Source organism: Mixophyes fleayi, chromosome 2, assembly GCF_038048845.1.
Source record: "Mixophyes fleayi isolate aMixFle1 chromosome 2, aMixFle1.hap1, whole genome shotgun sequence".
Taxonomy (NCBI): domain Eukaryota; kingdom Metazoa; phylum Chordata; class Amphibia; order Anura; family Limnodynastidae; genus Mixophyes; species Mixophyes fleayi.
In genome coordinates, this window is record NC_134403.1 from 46,007,440 (window position 1) to 46,031,451 (window position 24,012).

General features: G+C 39.8%; 1 protein-coding gene across 1 annotated transcript in view; it reads right to left on the minus strand.

Moving 5' to 3' along the window:
* The window catches only part of ATM (ATM serine/threonine kinase), a 127,507-nt gene that overhangs the window by 58,207 nt on the left and 45,288 nt on the right, over window positions 1-24,012 (minus strand). Inside the window, exons 26-33 of the mRNA XM_075198904.1 lie at window positions 12,072-12,318; window positions 11,005-11,123; window positions 7,767-7,893; window positions 6,975-7,174; window positions 6,322-6,499; window positions 5,132-5,296; window positions 4,009-4,141; window positions 2,478-2,573 (exon numbers count right to left, since the gene is read on the minus strand). Of these exons, the coding sequence (XP_075055005.1) occupies window positions 2,478-2,573; window positions 4,009-4,141; window positions 5,132-5,296; window positions 6,322-6,499; window positions 6,975-7,174; window positions 7,767-7,893; window positions 11,005-11,123; window positions 12,072-12,318 (1,265 nt within the window). The remainder of the gene's footprint in view (window positions 1-2,477; window positions 2,574-4,008; window positions 4,142-5,131; window positions 5,297-6,321; window positions 6,500-6,974; window positions 7,175-7,766; window positions 7,894-11,004; window positions 11,124-12,071; window positions 12,319-24,012) is intronic.

A 24,012-nucleotide genomic window follows, 5' to 3' on the forward strand; every position in this document is an offset into this window, starting at 1 on the left:
ACAGCCACAGAGCCCAACAAATCTGAGATACTAACTACTCAGAAAACCAACCCCACATTCCTGGTACCTTACAGATGGAAGGACATAGAATGGGAGTGCTGGAGCTCCAAGATGGCTGCTGTTCTGACGTGCACACGAGGTGCGAGAGACCAAAAGGGAGAAAGTGCAGGGAAGGAAAAAGCATCTCCCTCCAGGGCCCAGAAATGGCTTACATTGTAGTTGTTAAGCCCACCTGACCCAGCCACCTAAGGAACCTAATGGCTGTTCCCTCTACAAGAGACAGCCTTCCACTGGGCCCACCGCAGCTTCTTAAGTACCCCTTTTCCCAGCACTGTGCAGGGAGAGGTTAACACTTACTATCTGCCTCTCCTCTATTGCATGGTGAGGTGATGGCTGCAGCCGTAGCCAAGGAATGTCAAGCACAACCTGCGGCGACTATGGCCGGCTCTACCGGAGGTGTCCAACAGTGGAAACGGCAGAAGAGGCACCCCCTCAGTACCTTCGATCCCCCACTCCTATCAGTGAATAGCTGTCTGTGTCATGCACTGCAGAACTGACAGCGGCTCCACAGAACTGCCAATGCGGCTCTATCTTCCATAGGAGGCAAAAGCCTCAAAATAAAGAAATAAACTAAAAATTTATAAAAATCACTGCACAGCAGCACCAAACCCCAAAACACATCCTGCCACACTGTGGCACTAAACTAAATTGAGGCCTAACAAGAGAGGTGTATAGAGGGAAGAAGTTATAGACAGCTATTAAGATTCTTACTAAGTGCCCGCACGCCTGAACCAGTCACTATACTCAATGTACCCCATGGCCCCCAATGGATGCAGGAGAAATAAGCAATGTTTAAGTATTTACCTGCAGAGGATAATCAACATATTTCTACTTAGAGATTCAGTGAAACATAAAAAGTGGCCAGGGTTGCTCAAACTTGGACCAGGCGAGAGGATACTTCTTGTCTGATGTGTTCATGTGGTCTTAGAAGTAGTTAGCAAAGTCATGAACAATGAGCAATGCAGGGGGTTCAGTGGGGGCGACTGCTATTATCAACATTTTTTTTTTTTTAAAATTAACCAACCAATGAGTACACTTCTGAAGATACAACTGTATATAATGAAAGTGATAAAAATGGGACATGAAACAAGAAAAACTGAAGAATGAAAATGTGTTTAGTATTGTTACCACCTCTTTACATTGTAACTAAATTCAGTTCATCTACTTCATGCTGATATCAATGCAATTTCAACATATGCTTAATGTGTCACAGCAAGCCGATGATGGCGCAGATTGTAAATGGAACCAAAATGGAAAAAGAAAACACGATTGATAGAATGCCGAGCATTAATCCTGCAGGTGTTTGTATGCAGGTGTTTGTATGAGGGGTTTCCAGCTTTGTAGAGCTATCTTTGTAAAAGTCCATTCCGATTTCTGTAGTCTGATGGATTAACTAGGTCCCCTTTGCATACTTTTGCGTATTAATTTTATCTTTATTTTTCTAGATCATAATATTTCATATTGGCAATCATTATTTTGGCAAAAAAAATTTTTTGTTTCAACAAAATTGAGTAAAAACTTAAGTAAAATTCACATAATATAACCACGATATATTATGACTAGATGAATGTGCATAAATATATATATATATATATAGGAGACCGAGTACACAAGTGATAAACCAGGTATATACATCATTAAGGAACGAACAGCCAGACCGGGCGCCTAAGCTAGATCATCAGCCAAGTCTTCAGCTACAGATGGTAACGCGTACCATGACTGAATCCGACAGGACCATATCTTGTAGTATTTAGGCATGGAAGATGATGAAATATTTTAATAGAAATACTAATTAAAGGTTTTTTTTTATTAGTATGATATTTAACAGACTCTATATCAACATTGAATCATGAATGTTCAATAATATAACAACTTATATAGACAGAAATTGTTGCGATAAATTTTAATGCAATACATTCTCTGTATGTTTATTTATTGATTTAAATTTGATAATGTATTTTTAATATATTCATTGATTAAATATGAAATCAACAAAAGGTTAATGAAATCCAAATTCCTACAAGCCACCTACTGGCTTAGAACTGTGTAAGACAACAAGTTACAATCATCTCATCCCCTTACTGAGAATGCATTTCTCACCTGTGAAATGCAAATATCTTTTCCCATCAGCTAATTTCATGCCCCGGAGCTCTGAACACCAGATTACAGGGATCATAGAGAACTTTTACACAGATTCCTCTACTAAGCTGCAAACTGATAACCCATGTAAGTGTCTATACACTTTTAATGGTAAAATAAGTTACATTTATTTCTCCCAGATCTCTCTCTTTCTTTCTCCTTTGAGATTATCTGCATATCAAAGACCGGCATGTGGAAACTGGTGACTATAGAAGCTGCAGGGAGGTCGGATTACTGAAATACAACAAGCTTGCACAGAGAATTGTCCATTTACTCACCCAGCACATCGCTCCCATTGTCCAGGTGTACCGCATTCTTACACAGCTGTAAGAGACTTAGTACCAGTTCTGCAATGACATTATCCTGAGGATTTCCTGACAAAAGAACACATATTGACAGTTACAATTAACTTTTGGTAACTGTCACTTTGGTTTCCATGAGAGGAAGCCGTTTTGTCAAGAAGTCAGTGTGCCGTCTGTATCTAATGTTGTTATTGCTGGGACTTTGAATATATTTGAGATCAAACTCATTAATATGATAAAAAATAGTTTATTCTTGCAACCAGAGAATGACATATTCATGTTATAGCTGTCTACAAAAAATATTAAACAGCCAGGTAGGTGCTTCTATGAGAAATAAAAATAAAATTTAGCAACTATGCTAATACTCCTCCAATTATCATGAAGGGCAGAGTTTTCATTTAAATTAGCACAAAAATACAAGAAAAAAAAAAGTAATTCCATCGTGCAATTCTCATAACTGGAATGAAAGAAAAAAGTCATCACGTAGCAGACGGACCGCTTACTCCAAGAATCCTGCTTAAACTGTACCCCAAAAAATATTGTATATACTTAACGCATGAAAGAGGTACCATAATAAGATACTGGGGGTCACATAGTTCTGAAGATTCTAAAGTGTTAAATTAAGTGGGCAGTATAACAATGTTCATGTACAGAAACTGCACAAACACATACATCTCAAAGTCAGGTGCCTGTTTATTAAATCAACACTATTTACGGTGATTTAACATTATTTTAGAGCTGTGGCATATTTGTGATACTCAGCTGTCATGGTGAAAACTACTGATAAAGTTTACTTATCGCTCTGGAGCCTCTGGTCTCATGTGTGGAAATGGGGGAAAAAAAAAAGCTTTTATATATAAAATATATGGGGTATAGCATAACATATATATTATATTTACCTTACTGTTTTTAGTCACAGAAAACCAAATTTATTTTCTGGGGACGGGGAAATATCCCCATTAATTTTAAAAAGATGAAGACCAAACACAATAATTTCATCAATAAATCATTTTTTCAGTTTTCTTTTTCTGGTAAGCGCTGAGATATTTGATGACCAGGCTGCTTGACGCAAAGCCTTCGATGACGGAAGCTGGCGATACTTACCGACAGCAGGGTGATCGCCTGCAATAGCAGAGTAATCTCCTCCAGTAAACGCTTACATGAAGGATGCTAAACAAAACAAATTCCATTGGCTGGCATAAAAAAAAAAAAACTGTTTTACCAGCTATAAGGCTTTTTGCCCTCTGATAAATCTGCCCTTCAATAACTAGTCATATCATGGAAAAAAAGCATTCAATAGAAATGTCTATAAACCGCATGACCCTGTTAAGAGAAAACATTTGCTTCTCAGAATTGGTATTGTAAATTTTGCTTTTCTTTTTTGCAAACAACAAGATTTACATCGTACAGTTTAGAGCAAATTTAGTAGCCAGGTTCTCACAAAGGAATGAAATATGCTTGTGTATTTGACATACAGCACAATGGAAGAACTGTCAAATTACAATACCTTGGAAATCACGCACAAGATCTTTCATCTCATCCTTGTGTTGCTCCAATTGTTTTCTTAAATCATTTAATCCTTCCAGTCTGGTTAAAGGGAGTGAATCACACACACTTACAGAAAGGAAATGACTTACTTCCTAAAGAGACAAAACACATCAAATCAGGAGCTGAATCAAGTCCAACAGTATAAGAGACCTGAAAATAAACACATTTATAAACACTGCTCTACAGGTAATTGTGAAGTAATGCTGGTGTCCATAATGTCCAATGAGTTATTTCCAGAATCTTAAGGGGAACACTTAACTTTCTACATGTAGCACCTTGTCACTGGTGAGTAAATGGTGTTGGTGTTCCTCCCTCAGAGGGTTTAAGTGAAAAGGACACAGGTGTAATATAGTGGGGCAGTGCAAATACTAGTTGCTATATAAAATGCCAGACCATCTCTTAAATTAACGATGGAACTTCGCTTACACCCTTTTCCTCCAGCACATGACTTGGTTACATCATACTTGCCAACTCTCCCGGAATGTCCGGGAGACTCCCGAAATCCGAGTCAGTCTACCGGACTCCCGGGAGAGCAGGCAAGTCTGCCGCATCTCGCAATTCCCTGGCCAAAATAACGCGTCCCGCCGTCTAGTCACGCCCCTCTCCCGGACTGTACTGACTGAAAGTAGGCAAGTATGGGTTACATTAAGTAGCATAACAGAATAAAGTTCTTCTCCTTTCCTCCTTATCCTTCATATAGCTTAATGGCTGCATTAGTAACAGAATGTGGGTGATGTTCTCCTTCTGCAAGATTCCTGTAGGACAGCTGCATATAAATAGTAATTGATCTAATACATTACTCACACTGCTCCTCTCTAACACACTAGGCTTTCAGCTCTCCTGGGCTTTGAAGTTCCACAGGCTGTAATGCTAACCACTGAGTCACCACTCTGCCCTGTGACACAGCCGTGTCTCCCTCCCATAGAGGCCCCCTTTTATTTACCTCTCGCCCTCTTGGTGATGTTCAGCTACGTATCACCAGGGGACATGGACTCACAGATATGCTCCTTAGTTGGCGCTAGATACAGTAACCTGTAAAACAGTTTATATAAATGTCCCCCATTATCAGTAAGAGCTGGTACCTCTATGAGTGAGAAAGTCCCTTTGCTGTACTTGATTTTCTGGTGGGCTTGTCGCAGGTTCTTAAACAGAGGATGGTCAGGGAAAGGGTCCAGCAGTTTAATCGTGTGGTAAAGGTTCTCATTGTCCTGGCTTTCAACAACCAAAAAGGTCAACAATTCGCATACCTGTAGGTTAAACATATGTATAATAAACTATAATAAACCATGCTTGCATAATTATACACTAGTTCGTTGGCACATTACATAGGAATAGAAAGTTTCATAATAGCACAAACTTTCATATAATAAACTAAAACATTTTTTCTCCTACTAAAATGTAACTTTTATCAGAACAGGCAGAGCAAATCCAACACCACCTCATCTCTGATGAAATACTAGTCTAATGTACGCATGCTAATTGTTATAGGTGAACTAGTCACAAAATCTAAATATAATGAGCTCAGAGAAGCATTAAAAAGCTTATAGGGGGGAATTGAATTCTCTGGGAATGCCACTGGACAGCACTGTGATGTCTGCTGCTCACATCACCACCTAGTATGACAAGGAACCTCCGTTCAATTTTCTGCGCACAAATGAATGGATATAGATGGCTGCAGAGTGCTTTCACTGAGCATTCCAGAGGCACTCTGAGGCACATCCCCCAGAATTGATGTCCAACCCCCCACCCCCGTAGAGCGGGACTGTGTTCACTAAGTGTCAGCCATGTAACACAACTCCGATTCATGTTTATGAGGAGGTAAATTGCAAACTGGATCTTGGTACTGTAGTGGCTGCAATATAATTTTCAAAAGCATTAGGTGTGGATACAAGGGTAAAAAGATGGCTAAAGAAGAGTGGTTACATTTTAAAGAAAGATTTCTTACAAATTACCTAATTACTATGTATAACAAATATATCCAATAGAATGATTCGTGTACCCCAGGACTGTACAGGTTGAAGGAGAAAGTTTGAACAAAGACTTTCACCATCAGCACAGAGAAGGGTTTTGCACTGGAGACGTAGTCAGACTATGTATATCTCTGCTACCGGAAGTGGTGATGGCCAATGCATTACTTGGATGCCTTTATAAGGATACAGATGTCAATGAGTTCTCTGTACAGCGCTGCGGAATTAGTGGCGCTATATAAATAGATGATGATGATGATGATGTAGGATACATAGTAATGAAACATTAAAGGAAACCGATTTACCTGCTCCTGAATTTCTACTTGGCTGTTTGCCAAAGGGATAAGACTACCGACAATAACATGTAGGTGACTCTCTAACGCATCCTTGCAGAAAGTGACTGCCGCTCGGCAAACGCGATGCAAAAGGTCAAGACACAGCATGAAACTTCGAGTGGACACTTCATCCATTGTGCAGGCAGCTCTGAAATGGTGTGAAAGGATGCAGAGCACGGAGACACCAAAAATAACTAAAACAGCTTTATGTTCTGACAAAACATAATCAACACAAATAAGCTAATATAATCATATAATCAGCATTCATAAATATTTTATTCCAACCATAAAGGCATTATAAACATTCATAACATTGATTTGCAGATCCAATAACATCAATTTGCTTAATCCAGCTGTCTGTGGACAAACAGAAACGGATTAATGCAAAATATAAATGTCTTACTGGCTTTAAAAGTCTTCTTCTTCTAAAGCTGGAACCCTATCTGAATTAAAAATAATGCCTGGTGCTTTCACAGCAGCCAAATGTAATTATTTACATCAGAGAAAATTAGATCAATTAGGTTTCCTTGTAGCAGAATACTTTTAAACCATACTGTGAACCTGCATTCAAACACAACAGGAATATTAAGGAATGTTAAGACTGACTGCGCAGCACAGAGTACCTGCTATTAATGTGGTGGATCAAGGTGTAAATGACATCTCTGAGGACAAAAGCCCACGCTCCCCCTAAACCATCCTTAATTTCCACCAGCAGCAGGTTAACAAAGAGATGGTAGATGGTGAGGATATGGTGCTTCCTGTAGACATTGTTGCTCTCCGCAGCCTGTTTGCATATGGAAAGCAAAATCTTCTGGAAAGAATCCTGAAAAAATACCATATATATGAATGCATGCATCTAAAAGCTGAACATTTAATACATTTATTAAAAATAAAGGATGAAATCTCTGCATAAGGCAGGATCTCTGGTCATTCACATGCCCTGAATATCACTTCACTTTCAAGTGTACGGAGATTTGTAAAACAAAGGGGTTCAACCACAGATAATTGTTTTGTTTCATTTTCATAAAGGACAACCAGCATAGACCTAATAACTACACATTTTCATATGCTATAAGAATGAAGGTGAAATTGTTTAGTCTTAGCTTCACTTTCCACATCAGTTGTTTGAAAAAATACCAAACAAAAACTAAACAAAAAAGAAGCATAGAAAGATAAGCTGTACCACCCAAAATGAAGCATCTAGTCTCATTTTTTTGCATGTATGCTTTTTTGTTGTTGTTTAGGGGGGTGGTTGGTTTTTATTTGTTTAGGTTTTTTTTGTATGTACAGCCATTTTTATAGTGACCATACAGTCTGGTATTTTATAAAGCCTTGACTGTTGGTTTCACAATACAAAATAAATTAACCAGCTTCAAAGTTACTTGGTGGACCCAGATTGACATAAATGTACTCACGGGAGACTTGGAGAGAATCGCCACAAGACTCTTCATCTTGCTTTTGTGGCAACTGCTGATATAATCCAAAGTCGCTTTAATTACATAAGAGGGGAAATATGGGGGGTTTGGAGCTGGATCCAATTCCCTAGAACAACACAAATATAACAATTGGTATGGTGACAGAATTTCACAATGTGGTGTAGTTACACAAGTAATAATAACTGTGGCAAATAAAGCAGATCACAGGAGCTTACAAACAATCCACCACCCAACAGCGATCCTAAAGCAGAGACAAGATATTGTGGGCATTAAAAAAGTCTATTGTGTTAACAGGATTATAATGAATGCAGAAAATGAAACGGGGACTTTACATTCCATATACCATGAGAATGTGTATTTAAGTTTTGTGGAAAAAAACCAGTTATGTTAAATATTATGAACACAGGTATAATGTTCTCTAAACAGAGCTATATTGACACATGTCAGGATACATTTTCTTATTTCAAGCACATAGTAGTGTCCTTGTTGTGCTTCTTTTAAAACTTCCTATTTACATAAATGTAGCCCCACTAGATTCCCACACTGGGTAGACTCAGTGATCATGTGTCCGGAGGTGCTTTGTGACTCATGGAGACAGCAACCTTCAAGCGATCACTACTACCCCCCATGTTCGTACCTGATCCCTTCCTACATATTACCCGGGTGTCTCACGGCTCAATGAAGATGTTGGCTGTAGAAGTGGGGTCAGCCAATGTAGAATGTACAGTGATTACCTCCTAAGTGTGGGGCATGATCATGCTGTCTATTGATGGACACTGCAGACAGCAATTTGTTGTCTAAAATTGCCAATAACAAAGCATAACATATTTCAATAATCTAACTATAGATTATTACACATCAAATATAATTCTGACATAGAATGGAAAGTTTTACATACATATCTGTAAAGGTTATTTCCTTGCATTTATATATCAGATTACATTTTCTTGTAGGTTTTACAGTCCTCTAACATCCTTGATAACACCCTTTCACCCATCTGTTTAAAAAATAGTTAATATGGCATTCTGCTAATGTTCTTTTATTTCCCCTTGTACTTTGTCCTTTAGCTGTTGTTGTATTGTTGAACATTTGGTATTGCTTATTAAACAACCTATTGGATCCTCTTCAGTCAGGCTTTTGCTCTCAACACTCCAGAGAGACTGCACTGACCAAGGTTGTCAATGATCTGATCACAGCTAAAACTAAAGGTAATTAGTGTCTTCTAATACTCTTGGATCTCTCTGCTGCATTTGACACTGTTGACTACTCTCTCCTCACATAAAGCTACAATCTCTAGGTCTTGAAGGCACTGTCCTATCCTGGTTCTCATCCTGCCTAGCTAATCTCTCTTTCAGTGTTAATCTCCCTGGATCCACCTCTGCTACGCTTCCTTTATCAGTTGGAGTACCGCAAGGCTCAGTAATTAAGGTAAGGTCCTCTGCTATTCTCTACTTACGCCACTTCTCTTGGAAACTAATAAGCTCCTTTGGATTTAAGTATCATCTCTATGCGGATGATACACAAATTTATCTATCCACTCCTGATCTCTAACCATCTGTGTTGTCTCGCGCTACTGACTGTCTTTATGCCATTTCATCTTGGATGTCCTCTCGCCAACTCAAACTCAATCTTTCAAAAACAGAATTAATAATATTCCCACCCAACAATAGAAACTTCTGCCTGACATTTCTATTTATGTTGATAACATGATCATAAATCCCACCCCGCAAGCTCGCTGCCTAGGTGTAATCCTTGACTCACACCTATCCTTTGTTCCCCACATCGACTCTATATCTAAATCATGTTACATACATCTAAAAAACATGTCCAGAATACGCACATATCTCCCACAAGACACTGCAAAAACTTTAATTCATGCACTTATCATCTCCCGCATTGACTATTGCAATTCCCTCCTTACTGGTCTTACCAAAATCAGACTCTTACAATCTATTTTGCATGCAGCGGCTAGATTGAGTTTCCTTGGAAATTGTTCTTCCTCTGCTGAGCCACTCTGTCAGACTCTACATTTGTTGCCTGTTTTTCAACAAATCCAATATAAAATTCTTCTACTAACATACAAGGCCATCTACAAAAAAATTGCCCCAAGATACATCTCCTCACTTGTCTCAAAATATCTCCCAACTCGACACCTTTGTTATGCACAAGATCTACGTCTCTCTTCAACTCTCATCACTTCCTCCCATTCTTGGTTACAGGACTTTTTTCGGGCTGCACCCACTTTGTGGAATTCCCTCCCTTGCACAGTAAGACTTTCTTCTAGTCTTCAAACCTTCAAGCGTTCTCTGAAAACCCACCTCTTCAGCCAAGCTTATGATATTCTTCAACCAACATCTTTATCTCCCTAAGTTACCCTATTACCACACTCTACACAGCTAACACAAGACAACAGCCCTCTGACCAACATTGCCACACACACACAGCCCACTCAATACTTTTTCCTTTGCATTCTAGCTGAAAATATGCAACATGATGTAGCACTTACCCTTGTGTATCAAACTCCCATTGTAGCATAGATTGTAAGCTTGCGAGCAGGGCCCTCTAACATCTATGTCTGTATGTATCATGCAGTAATGTTTTATTACTGTTTGTTCCCAATTGTAAAACGCTACAGAATTTGCTGGCGTTATATAAATAAATGTTGATGATGATAACGATGAAGAATTGTCATTTCAAAATAAAAAGTAAAAAAAACGAACACCTGAGTGAATGATAATTAGGCCCATTCCCAGGACAACACTGATCAGCAGGTAAAATAGAGTCAATTTTATGCTAATTTAAATTATTCTTTTTAATTTTTTTTATATTTCTTTATTGAAGAATGTCAAACATGTACACATCAGTAAATAAATTAGAACAAAGATATGTTTATACTTAATAATCTTGAACCATGACACATAGTATGAGGAAAGTCGTCATCTGTGAGTTACTGAAGTGAACTAGAAATATGATATCACACATAAGATACAAAAGCCTGGAGAGACCGGGGCAACACAAGCACTCCTATTTATTGTTACTTGATCTTTACAAACCACTCATTTCACAGTAAAAAATAATGGAGGGAAGTATTTGATAGAAGGCCATTAATATGTGGGTAACACAATTACTAATGTAAGGAATATTTAACTAAAATGCCTACATCAATGAAACAGAAGACCACCACACATCATGAACTACAGCCTCCGGTCATCTGTACCTTGTGAATTGGGAAGCATGGTTCTCATCCCCGGCTACACCACTGGACGATTCATGTAAAGTCATCAATAATTCCACAACAATATCTGGTAGGTTACGCAGAAACAAATTGTCAATTTGCTGCAAAGAAAAATGTAATTTATTAAAACAATTCTGCATTACACTGGTGGCCGATCAGTCTACATGACTAATGATACTGGCATATATAACATAGTAGTATTCTATAGTGGATATATGTGGGAAGAATTTTGGAACACCCCATTCTTAGGGCACTTTTACAGGTTTCCAACTTAAACAAGTACACATAAGTAAGGGTTAACTATTAAGTGCAGACTAAAAATGATGCAATCGATATACAAATTATATGAAGAAAAACATAAAATAATACTGTTTTATTGTTCGTTATTAAATTAAATAAACTACTGTAAACACATGTACAAGTGATGTGTGAACTTTGATAAAAGTGCGTTTGGAACCACAATGTTTCTTCAATATTTGGCAACTTGGGCAGCACAGCGGCTCAGTGGTTAGCACTTACTAGTAGGCCAATTGGCTGCTGACAAAATTAACCCTAGTGCGTGTGTTTGTTATGGAATGTAGACTGTAGGCTCCATTGGGGCAGAGACTGATGTGAATGACATCTCTACAGTCCTGCAGAATTTGTGGCGCTATATAAATAAATGATGATGATGATGGCAAGAACCTCATATACCTACTCCATGCTGAACTCTGATCCTTTACTATGTAACTTTCAGTGTCTAGCTTCCATCACCTGAATTCGCGCTATTGCCACTTGCAGATTGTGCTCACTAGCCCAATCACAGGTTGACAGATCACTGCTGCAAACAAAACCACTCATCTTCTGAGATACTCTGTGGTGCTCTGACCATGATTAGCTACCAGTGATTCTATAACCAGACAATTCAAAACTGACAAACAGGAGACGCATGATGATAACAAAAAGGTGCTCAGACTCTAGTCAAACAAACCTTAAAAATTGTTGGATTAAAAAAAGCAATGGGGCTATGTAGCCAACTGCATAAACCCATTCAAGTATCTTTGCAGTACCTGTTTACCCAAGCAGTTTTCATCTTGTAGCAAATCATAGACTTTATAGGCAATTTCCCTCTTCTTTGCCATCTCCAAGTCGCCGGAACATTCAGAGACAAAGTACGGCAGGATATTCACTAGAATCCTAGGGAAACAGTCAGACAGCAGCACCTTCCAGTCTGCCTCAATAGACTGAGCGATGGACTTCACCTCCTCAAACTCACTCCGTATGACCAGATGTGGAACAAGCACTTTGTAGCATGATCTGCAAGAAAGAGATTTTTCATTTTATTATTTCTTTATATAGCACAACTACCTATTGCCATCTTCTACACTGCTAATGCAAGACAACAACCTTCTGACCAACATTGCAACACACACAGCCCACTCAGTACTTTTACCTTTGCAGTCTGACTGGTCCATTGTGCAATATGATGTAGCACATGCCCTTGTGTTTCTAACTCCCATTGTCCCATAGATTGTAAGCTTTCGAGCAGTGTTCTCTTACCTCTCTGTCTGTATGTATTACCCAGTATTGTCTTATTAATGTTTGTTCCCAATTGTAAAGCGCTACGGAATTTGCTGGCACTATATAAATAAATGATGATGATGATGATGATATATTCCCCAGTGCTGTACAGTCAGATAATTGTATTTAGGCACATCAATTCCTGCCTCAATGGAGTTTACAATCTATTTTCCACAAAACAGGCACACAACAGACACCAATAAATTGACCTGTAGGCATGTGGAGCATGAGAAAAATGGAGCACGGAACATACATACTCTATGCAGACTGAGCCCTGGTCAGGAATAAATCTAAGCCCCCAGTACTACAAGGCAGCTATGCTAATCACTGTGCCACCTTCTTGCCCACATGTTTGCAGGGCCTCAATGTCAGTGCAGGTAACTGGAACATTTGTTCTTCCACCACTGCATAGGCAGGACAACACGTAGAACTTGACGTAACTCCTCCCTCAAAGGCATAGGAACCCCTACAACAGGATAAAGCTTCATTTTCGAGCTTTAGCAACCACAAAGAATGGGCCATGAGGCAAAAACACTTCTGTTAAATCTTTTTCTCTGAACCAATTGGTAAAAGCAGACTGATGACCATGCGGCAGTCTGACACAGCTGCTCAGCCAAAGTCCCGCACTGCTCTGCCCATGAAGCGCGCAGCGATCTAGAAGAATGGGCCTTCATACTGTAAGGAACAGATTTTCCTGCCGTAATGTAAGCATGGCGAAGCACAGCAGTGATCCATCTAGCAATCGTTTGTTTGGATGCAGCCTGTTTTGTAGGCATTATAGAGAGCCAAAAGATCATCTGGTTATCAGATCTTCTGACATTTAGCAACCTTGGACATGGGATCTTCAAGACCCAAAAGACATTCAAGGAATGAAGAGATCCCTCTCCCTCAGTAGACAAATTCTGAGCTAATGCCGGAATTATAAGGTCTCAATGTAAATGGAACTTGGTATCCACCTTAGGTAGAAGAGATGTTTTAGTATGAAGAACAGTCTTCTCTTCATGAAAAACAAGGAAAGGAGAATTACAAGATAGAGCTCCCAGGTCTGACATCCGCCAGCTGTAGAAATAGCCAACAGAAAAAACATTCTCCATGTAATAAACTTTAACTTTACTGAATTAAGTAGTTTAAAAGGAGATTATTGTAAAGTCTTCAATGCTAAAATCAAGTCACAAGGACTAAATGGTGGTAGCACCTGCTCCACATCCTGCAAAAAAAAAGTATGTACTTCCTGCGAAGGTGCTACCGTATTCTGGAACAAAACAGAAAGGGCAGAAAGCTGAACCTTAGAGAAACCCAATTTGAACTTATTAGCTAAGCTATCCTGCAAAAACAGAAGCAAATTAGCTAAATGGAAAGTAGTAGTTGGAAACCTCTCTCTCACAACCCAACTACCATAACTCTTCAAATCCTGTGATAATTTTTTGCCAACACGGGTTGTCGGTCTCTAAACATGGTTTCAACCACACTGTTTGTGAACCATTTACTCTTGAGGATCATGGCTTGAAAAGCCACACCGGTAAAGACAGTTCTATACCCAGATTGCAAAGCAGTCTTTGGGTTAACAGGTCTGGTCTTTAAACAAGATGCCACGAGGGCCCTACGAACATTCTAAGAATGTCCTTGTAACACGAATGTCTTGGCCAGGCTACTGCCACCAACAGCACCCAAACCCCTTCTCATTTACCTTTCTGAGAATTCTGTGGAAGCACTTCCATCGGAGGAAACAAACTATAGGTTTATATTTCTTTCCTTCAGTCCTATAGAGAAAGACATATATAACGCCTATTGAGAGTGTTGACAGCAGTTGTTTATATTGTTTTATTGGGCTAGCAAATGCAATATTAAATATTTTGGTTTTGATGTGTTATAATATTCTGTATTAAACATTTATTTTTTGATACATTTTGTTGGTATGTTATTTGTGAATAGAGAAGAGAACCACAAAAAATGCGCTTCTGTTGTGTGGTATTAGTTTAATTTTTCTGAGGATTTTTTACAGGAATTCTTCCAGGAGCAGCAACCATGTTTCCTCTTCTTATTTTCATATAGAATGTTTTTCAAATTTTATTTTTGCACCTTGAGATCTAATTTACTGTTTTTCGTGAGCACCTACAATTAATAGTCATTTTGATCATTATATTTCTGTGATTTTTGCAAAGAGGATATTGTCTGTAGGAAGAAACACCAGCTGCTGTTGAATGTTGATCAGCAGCTCAAAAAGACCAACCAGCCTCTGAGTAGGGACCAGATTGGATTTATATAAATTGATAATCCAACTGTGAGACTCTAGTGTCTGTGCTGTCTCTTGGCAATGTACTCGAAGCAAAGATCCACACTCTGCGTTTCAGAGCGCGAGGGCGTTTATCTTGTGACTGCATCCAGTGCCGTATCTGAAGATAATTATAAAAGTCCTGTAGGGCGATTTGGTATTTATCTCGTAGTTGAGAAAAGGACAAGAGTGAGCCTCCCTCAAAAAGGTCCTGTATCGTAACAACACCCAAATTGTGCCAGGGAAATAAATTAAGGTTCGGAATTAGGTTTCCAATGCTAAAATGGCGAGACGAGAGGATGGAAGGGAAAAATCCTGGTCAAACAACAACATCTTGTCCCAAGCAACCAGAGAGTCGTGTATACTCCTCAAGGAAGAAGTGTTCACTGGTCGATTAGCTTCATCAATCCACAATAGAGCCTCTAATGAAAAGAAGGGAACACTATGTATTTCAATGGAAACCCACAGTATTTGGGGAAGAGGGGCCAGCTGGGGTTTTCACTTAAAAAAATGTTTGGTTTGTTTGACCATTGGCTGCATTCATTCATGAGAAAAACTTTTCAGGATACCCAAGCTGTATCTATCCTGCAGAAGCTTTCAGGGTGTAATAATTTTGGGGTTGTCCAAATGGGGTTCTTCCTGGGATCTGGCAAGGCTTGTACACTAGAAAAACGTGTCTCTAGTGTAAAAACGAGACTTAATTTGGAGAACAAGATTGATGGACTATAGTTAAGGGGTGGTGAGGGTGCAGTTTAGGGACATTTCTGCCATGTGGACGGGCGCACTGCCAATTTCATTCCGCAAAAACATGACACATTTTGCACATTATAGCTGCATGTCGGCAGAGCAGTGCGTCCTAAACACTATGATGGAGCAATGTAATAAACAGCAGTCCCAAGAACCTAATATACCATTGTATTAGGCCTACTTTATTTTTTTTTATCCTTTTGAAAAAAACAAAACAGGGACCTACTAGTCATGTAACCAGGGAGAACAATGCCTGCAAAGCACAGATAAAGGGAAAACACAAGCAGAGCGGGGAATCACAAGCATTTAAAATCAGAGACTGATGGCAGTCGTCAGTTTACCAGGTTTGTGCTCCATCCCTTATAACATGATGAAGACCACCGGGGTAACATAACACTGAACATGGGTAAAGGAAATTACAAAATGTTAAACATGAAAAAAAATAAAAATAGACTAAGATGCATTAATTTGCCATTTACATTGATCCCTTGATGAGAGAGATGGTGCATGAGATTAATAAATCAATAGACTATATTTGTTCCTGGCACCAAGCGCTGTGAATCACTTAGGAGTTAACTTCACTAATTGTTTCTGAATAAGCATTCACTTCCACTTGAGGTTCTTGTCACCATGAAACAAGCATGAAACAAGCATGGCTCTCACTGCTTCACTATATTCTATCAGTTATGTACAGGAAAATGAGAGGTGGAGTGATACAGGGGAAAGGGACACAAGAAAGGTGAGGACACAGGAGGGATAGACTATCATCATTTAATATGTGTAATATTAAACTAAACAGTGTTAATATGACTCTAAACTTAATTTTAGACTATCAAAACAAAAAAAACGCGGCCATTCACCTCAAATTACCATACCTGCACTTCTAAATTACCATTTTGACCACTTGTTACAGCCATCTGTCAGTGCACATAAGTGTTAATGCTGAAACGTTACCAAAATAAGGTAATGCAAAATAAACTAAACAAAAGACTTTTATTAAAGCACACTGGGTGCAAATTAAGTGTATGTATGTGGTGAGTACACACCAACTTAAAAAGACACCTATGCGTGGAGTTTGTATGTTTTCCCCATGTTTGCGTGGGTTTCCCCTGGGTGCTCTGTTCTCCTCCCACACTCCAAAAACATACTTGTAAGTTAATTGGCTGCTGACAAATTAGGGTATGTGTGTGTCTGTCTGTGTTAGGGAATTTAGAGTGTAAGCTCCAATGGGGCAGGAACGGATGTGAACGAAAAATATTCTCTGTACAGCACTACAGAATTGGTGGCGCTATATAAATAAATGGTGATGATGATGAACGCCTAAGATGTGCCCTCATCCAATGTGGGATGAGTGTGCACCAAAAAGAAAAACTATAATATTGTTCCCCCAACGTGTGCAAGCAAGGTTTATTGTCAGAACCAATCAACCACAATAGAGGCAAAAATGAAGATCTTTTCTCTGATCATAAGTAATCATCATAATTAAACCATGGAGCTTAACATCCAGTGGTAGAAGAATAACGGTCAGCAAACTCCCACTCACAGCCAGCAGTAATTAGGGGTCTAATGGCAGATCTAAAACAAATAAAAAACTAACCTTACTAAAACCTAGATGCTCATACAAGGAAGAGACCACTGATTTACTGAACTGAGTCTACTTACTGCAGCAACAGTGTAAATACCCTGAGGAGGGGATGTGAAATGATTCACGTTGTCCTAAGTCACAGTTGTGGAGACACAACAGGCTCCAGCTGTCGGCTCTGATAAAGGACCATCCCATACAATATGCTGTGTCTCCAAACTCAGAGCCTTTTGAAACTATTATTAGATCATTTTCATTCCATGGAGGTAAAAGCATTTCTAGGACTTTGCTTTTATTTGTTAATAAAAAGAAAATAGCTGGCACATACAGAAAATGTCACTTATGGCTGTCACACATTACTTTTCATCATCATCAACATTTATTTTTATAGCACCAACAAATTCCGTAGCGCTTTACAATTGGGAACAAACATTAATAAGACAATATTGGGTAATACATACAGACAGAGAGGTAAGAGGACCCTGCTCGCAAGCTTACAATACTTTTGAGTGATTTCCTTTAATTGAAAAACTTCATGATCACTTAAATCTGCAAAATAGGTAAAACTTTAATATATAGAGGGGTGAAAGGAAAGAAATGTAGTGTGCAGTTTACTGCACCAATGTTTTCTTTCTATGGGTCATATTCAATTAGCTTTCCGGTTTGCGGGATCGCGCCGGAACGGCCTGCAAAGTCAAACCACGGTACCGCAATAACGTGGATTTTCGTTCGCACCCCATAGGGTTGCGTATGAAAATCTGCGTTATTGCGGTACCGTATTACCAGCAATACTGCGCAGGTTTCGCGGTAACATGCGTTACCGCGAACCGGAAAGTTAATTGAATATGCCCCTATGAGTGAATAATTAACAAGAGCCAAAGGCCTTTGAGAGCAGGCCTGTGGACAGTCCATGGAATGTTGTGGACAGTCCATGGAATGTTGAGGCCAGCAGAGTCGTAACTTAGAATTCTAGCGCCTGGTGCGAGAAAGACAAATGCCGCCCCCTAGCCCTAAAAATGTAACCAAATGAACCTAAAATATTCCTAAACTGCGCCCCCCTTCAGTGTTGCGCCCTGGGCGGTCGCCACTATCACACAGCCCTAGTTACGGCCCTGGTGGCCAGTCTACAGTGGGTGAGGGTAATGCTTACAAGTACCAGTACGCATCCAGCCCCTTCCCACTCCATTCTTTCTTGTAAAGCTATATGTGGTTCTCCCTTTGGTTGCAGACATACACAATGGGAGGCATTCTGGCCCCTGCAGCCAGGACAAAGTTCTTTCTGCATGGGACTGAGTAACAAAATCACCCACATTGTAATGCATTTCCCAACCTCTTTTCTCCATGTAGTTTATTGTCTCTCATTCTCAATTACCCCAACCCTTCTGTAGCTCACTCCACACGCCCATCCCTCGTGTAATTAATTTCCCAGCATCCCACTTGCCCATTGCAAGCTCCATCCCTTCCGTCTATCTCCCATGCAATTCATTTGCCACACTCCCTCACGTCCTGCAATTCCTTTTATAAGATAGGCGGGTTATGGAGTGACTTGACATCTTTGTGACTCAATGTCGGTGCTCCGCTTTAGATAGAAAGTCACAAACATGTTTTCCCATACTCCAAAAACATATTAGTAGGTTAATTGGCTGCTATTAAAAAAATGACCCTAGTCTCTCTCTGTCTGTGTGTGTGTATGACAGTGTGTATGTCAGGGAATTTATACTGTAAGCCCCAATGGGGCAGGGACTGATGTGAGTGAGTTCTCTGTACAGCGCTGCGGAATCAGTGCGCTATATAAATAAATGGTGATGATGATGATGAGTTCCATTACAAACTAAGCCCTGGCTTATACAGAGATCTGTTCACATCTGTGAGGTGACCCCACTTATCTTGGCTCATTCATTGGCAACTTGCCCTCTTACATTGGAAGCAAAAGAATCAATTGTCAGTTTACTGCCCTGAGTCTGGGTAACAAAAGGATTGACTTGTGGCCTACAAATCCACCATCTCTGATATATAGCAGGGTATACCTCTCCCGCTGGCCACTGAGTGGAGTGGCTGAAGAACACATAAGCAAACTCCTAGGTGTATATGTATCAAGCTGCGAGTTTCCGGTGCATTTAAAAAGTGAAAATATGGGCAGCACGGTGGCTTAGTGGTTAGCACTTCTGCCTCACAGCAGTGGGGTCAACCAGTTTCTCTATCATTGTGCTTAAGAGATACATATTTAAGTCAGTACAGTATAGTTAGTTCCTTATCTGCTACTATAAGTATGTATTGTATGTGAACAAAATCAGCCATCTACAGATCTGTCCGGTGTACCCAATGTTCAACACTGCTTCATGTTATTTGTAAAGGTATAGATACATTGTAAGCTCCAAAAGATATACACCATTCTGCGCTGCTAATAATGTCATTCATACCAGAATTTTGCTGCCACCTTCTGGTGGACCTAAATATTGCAATTGCCTTATATTCAATTAATAATTATGTAATCCTGATCATCTGAGACCCAAACCTTTTCTGGCTATACCTCAATACTCTAACGTTTAGAGTCTAACCACTGATTTCTCTTAACAACACGTTTATATGAAAACTACACTCTGCAGAATGTACTTTTCACAACAGCAGGACGTGGTATGTGCTCTCCAGTTCCCCAAGATGAACACAAAACTCAAGGTAGCAGAACGCAAACACATAACTTCTCTCCCACCTCTCACAAGGATATCCTCCTTATGTGGAAAGATGTAAAAGAAACCAGAACCTTTGTTCATTCAGAAGCTCAGAAAGCCATCCAGTCTTTAAAAACCGAAACAACATCTATCGGTGAAAGCACTGATCACATAGAGAGAAAAATGGAGGACATTATTTCATTCTAACTGGAGACTGAGGCAGACCTAATCCAACTGAAACAAGACTTCCTTTAGGAAACACAAGAGGATCAGGCTGAAGATCCGCATCAAAGGAATCACAGAGGAAATACACTCCCTCCACCACAGGCTTGGCCTCTACACAGAGACGACTCTGGCTGTGGACCCTGCACCCATGGCCTCTAACAAACACGATACACGATCACCAGTACACCCAAGACCTGAGAGGGACAACTAGGACTATTTTGCATTTCAATCCATATCTCTAAAGTAACCTAACTATTGGAGTTCTGAACTTTGCTAATCAAAACTCGATTAGTATGCAACACGAAATCAGGCTTTATTTATCTGAACTGCTATGGTAATTTTACAAATATGTTCTTCACTAATTATTCTTTACAATATTGGTCTGAACTGGAGGGACCATATACACTCCCCTTTTAACGGATATTCTTTTCTTTCACTCATAGGGGCATATTTAATTGTTGGCGAAAACGCCAAAAATCTTGCGGCACACGCACTATTACCGTTATTACGGTAATAGTGCGCGTAAATAACGTTATTACAGTCGTTTTATAGTTGGATTTCGGCTCGCAGCTCCCTGAGCCACGAGCTGAAATCCAGCTATTACCGTATTACCGTAATAACGGTAATAGTTTTAACGCCGCAGAAATTCAAACAATTGAATATGCCCCATTATGTCAGAACTTGCGGCAGAATACCCTTTCCTGGCGCCAAAGTAACTAGCCTCTCTCTCCCACAACCAGGACTTTGGGTCTGTGATAACTGCACCATGTGACTTGTCCCTCTCCCTTACCCACCATCCCCACTTCATCACACATAAACCAAATCCCTACTTATCTTCTCCTTAATCTGGCAATTTTCTCCTAAACCCTCATAATGTCCTTTCTCAAAACAAGGGATTAAATAGTCCTGAAAAGAGAGCCAAATTATTTCCCCTACTAATCTTCTTTAAAGGAGACCTGTTCTTCCTTCAGGAGACTCATTTCTCTCAAATCCTTCACCCAGAGCTCAAATCCAAAACTTATTAATAACCTTCTCTATACACCTAACCAAGACCACTGGTTCTTTTCTACTTGAGGGCATAAGGAGATTAGGATAGAAACCCTTACAGTGCAGGTGATTTCAATTCAGTTTTGAACCCAGCCTTGGACAAATCTTCCCTTGTGGCCCACTCCCCAGACAAAACTTACACCCAGAATGTTTAAGCTCTCTCTAATTTCCTAAAATTGCACCACCTTGATTCCTTGAGGGTTAAAGAATCCCTGACCAGGGAACGCGCATTTTGCTCCCATATTCACTCATCCTACTCCAGAATTAATATAATTCTGCTCAGCCATGATTTGAGCCTTACGGTTCTTTCACCCACAGTTTATAAGCAAATCCTAGATCTAAAAATCCTGGAGAAAATCAGGACAGTAAAGGGGGAACTAAATTGAATATGCACCCTAAAAATTTAAATGGCTCAAGCAAACCTACTATGAGAAAGGGTACAAGGCTGAAAAACTCTAGCAGCTAATGCTTAAATCTAGACACTCTAGTCATCGGATACTCTTACATAAGATTATTAGAAAAGAGATTCACAAATATTACTCTAAGCTCTATAAACTCTCCCCTCAGCCGGATATCACCCCACCCACAGCTGAGAAACTAATTAGCAAATTCTTATCAAAAGAAGATCTCCCACATCTCTCCTGACAATCAGCACATCAGCTCAGTATGGTAATTACAGCTTAAGAGATCGTATTACGGACCACAAATCTGGTAAGGTCCCAGGCCCTGACTGTTTCTCAGCAAACTGCTACAAAAATGTGCCAACTACTTGATCCCCCACTTCCACTCCTTGTTCAATGCAGCTCTTTAGGAGAGTCCCTCCCAGACACAAAGCCAGAATCTTGTATCATGGTCATGCATAAAGAGGGAAAAGACCCCTATAATTGTTAGATACAGGCCCATATCATTCCTAAATAATATCAATCTTTACTCCAAATTTCTGGCGAATCGTTTGAATCTGGTTCTGCCCACATTAATACACCATGATCAAGTGGGCTTTATTCCTGGTCGTCAGGCCAGGAAGAAGAATAGATTTAATCCAAACGGTCAACGATATTAAAATCCCTACACAGTTATCCTGTCGTTTAATGTAAAAAAAAAAGGCCATCCACAGGATTTCTGAGCAACTCATGACCCCTAATTTGGCTTGACTGGTGATTTGTCAGAGGAATTAAGACACTATATTCCTCCCAGCTGCCAGAATCCTGTAAATGGCTCTCCCTCAAACTTAGTTACAATTCTCAATGGCACGAGAGAGGGGTTCCCACAGTCTCCTTTGGTGTTTGCAATGGTAAAAGAGCCCTCTGACCAACATTATAAAGACTTCCCAAGATGTCCAGGGACTGAAGGTGGGGACTCTAATTGTAAGATAGTCCTTTTATGCGGATGATATTCTCCTCACCCAACTATTAATACACTTCCTACCTTGTATACAATTATTAATGATTACAGCAATGTCTCAGGATATAAGATAAACTGTTCTAAATCAGAGGCCCTGACATTTAATCATCTTTTAATCTGAAATGGCAACCAAAAAAAATAAAATATCTTGGAATTTCCATAACCTTGTCCTACGAAACTCTCTACAAGAGAATTTCCCCCATCTCCTGCATAGGATTACAACATATATTGCCTCTAGGAAATCCCTTGTAATATTGTGGCTAGGCAGGATCATAGTAATCAAAATGAATATCATCCTCAAGTTATTGTACTACTTCCAGACCGTCCCAATAGCGGTTCCACTCTCTGTGTTTGCGGACACAGAAGGTCTTCTCTAAACTTATATGGAAAGAGAAGTCCCCAAGAGTTAAACAATCATTTCTGAAGAAATCAATTCTTGCAGGTGGCAGAGAGTTCCCAGATATCAAGCTTTACTACTGGGCTACCCAACCAGTACAAATCGCAACAACATTTTCTCCCCTTGCCACTACTTCATGGACAGACATAGAGACCAAATCTTTATCTCTTACTTCCCTCATCTACCTGTGGGGACATCCCAAACCTTCCAAATTTAGCCTTTCAAACACAATTTCCCTGATCACACCCAAATGGATAACCCCCATTTTCATTCATGACAGTCCCCAGGCTTCTCTGAGCAATGGTCCATCATGCGTATTAAGTGTATAGCCCACCTTAGTGATAACACATGCTTTGTCCCATTTGACACCATCCAACAAACATTCCCCCTGCTGGACCTGAGGCTTTATGAATATTTTCAAGTTAAGTACATTGTCCACTCTCTCCCAACTCAAGACACTTTCCGTCCACCTACTCCAGTCCAAATAACTATGTTTACAAACTCCCCTCGGACGGAGTATAATGTCCATAATTCACAATATGCTCTTGGAGCAACATCTGGCCTTCACTGTAAGCATGAATTAGAATGGGAATTGGATCTGAGTCCACCACACAGCTCCAACCATGGCAGGTGATCAGGTAGAGTACATCTTGTGCCCCAATGTCAATACTGATTAAAAAGACTGCATACAAAGTGTATTATCTTTGGTATTATACCCTAGCAAGATGAGTAAAAGCTTCCCAATACAAGATGCTGGAGGAACTGCGGTCACAGGGGAACTTTCTTCAACAAATGGTGGATCTGTCCCAAGATATCTTTATTTTGGGACAAGATCCATAGAATTCTCAATGATGGAAGCTTAAATCCCAAAGACTCGTGGATATTCTTCCATTCTTATCCTCCCCCAAATCTCTCAACACACTCCACAAAACTAGTCTTGCACATATTGGCTGCAGCCAAATCATCTATTGACGAAAAAAATCCTAAACCCCTCTCTGTGGTCAAAAAACGTATTTGGCATGTCCCATGATAAGCCAAAGTATAGGCCCCATGGCTTTTTAGAGAAGATGGGAATCACCTGTCTCACACC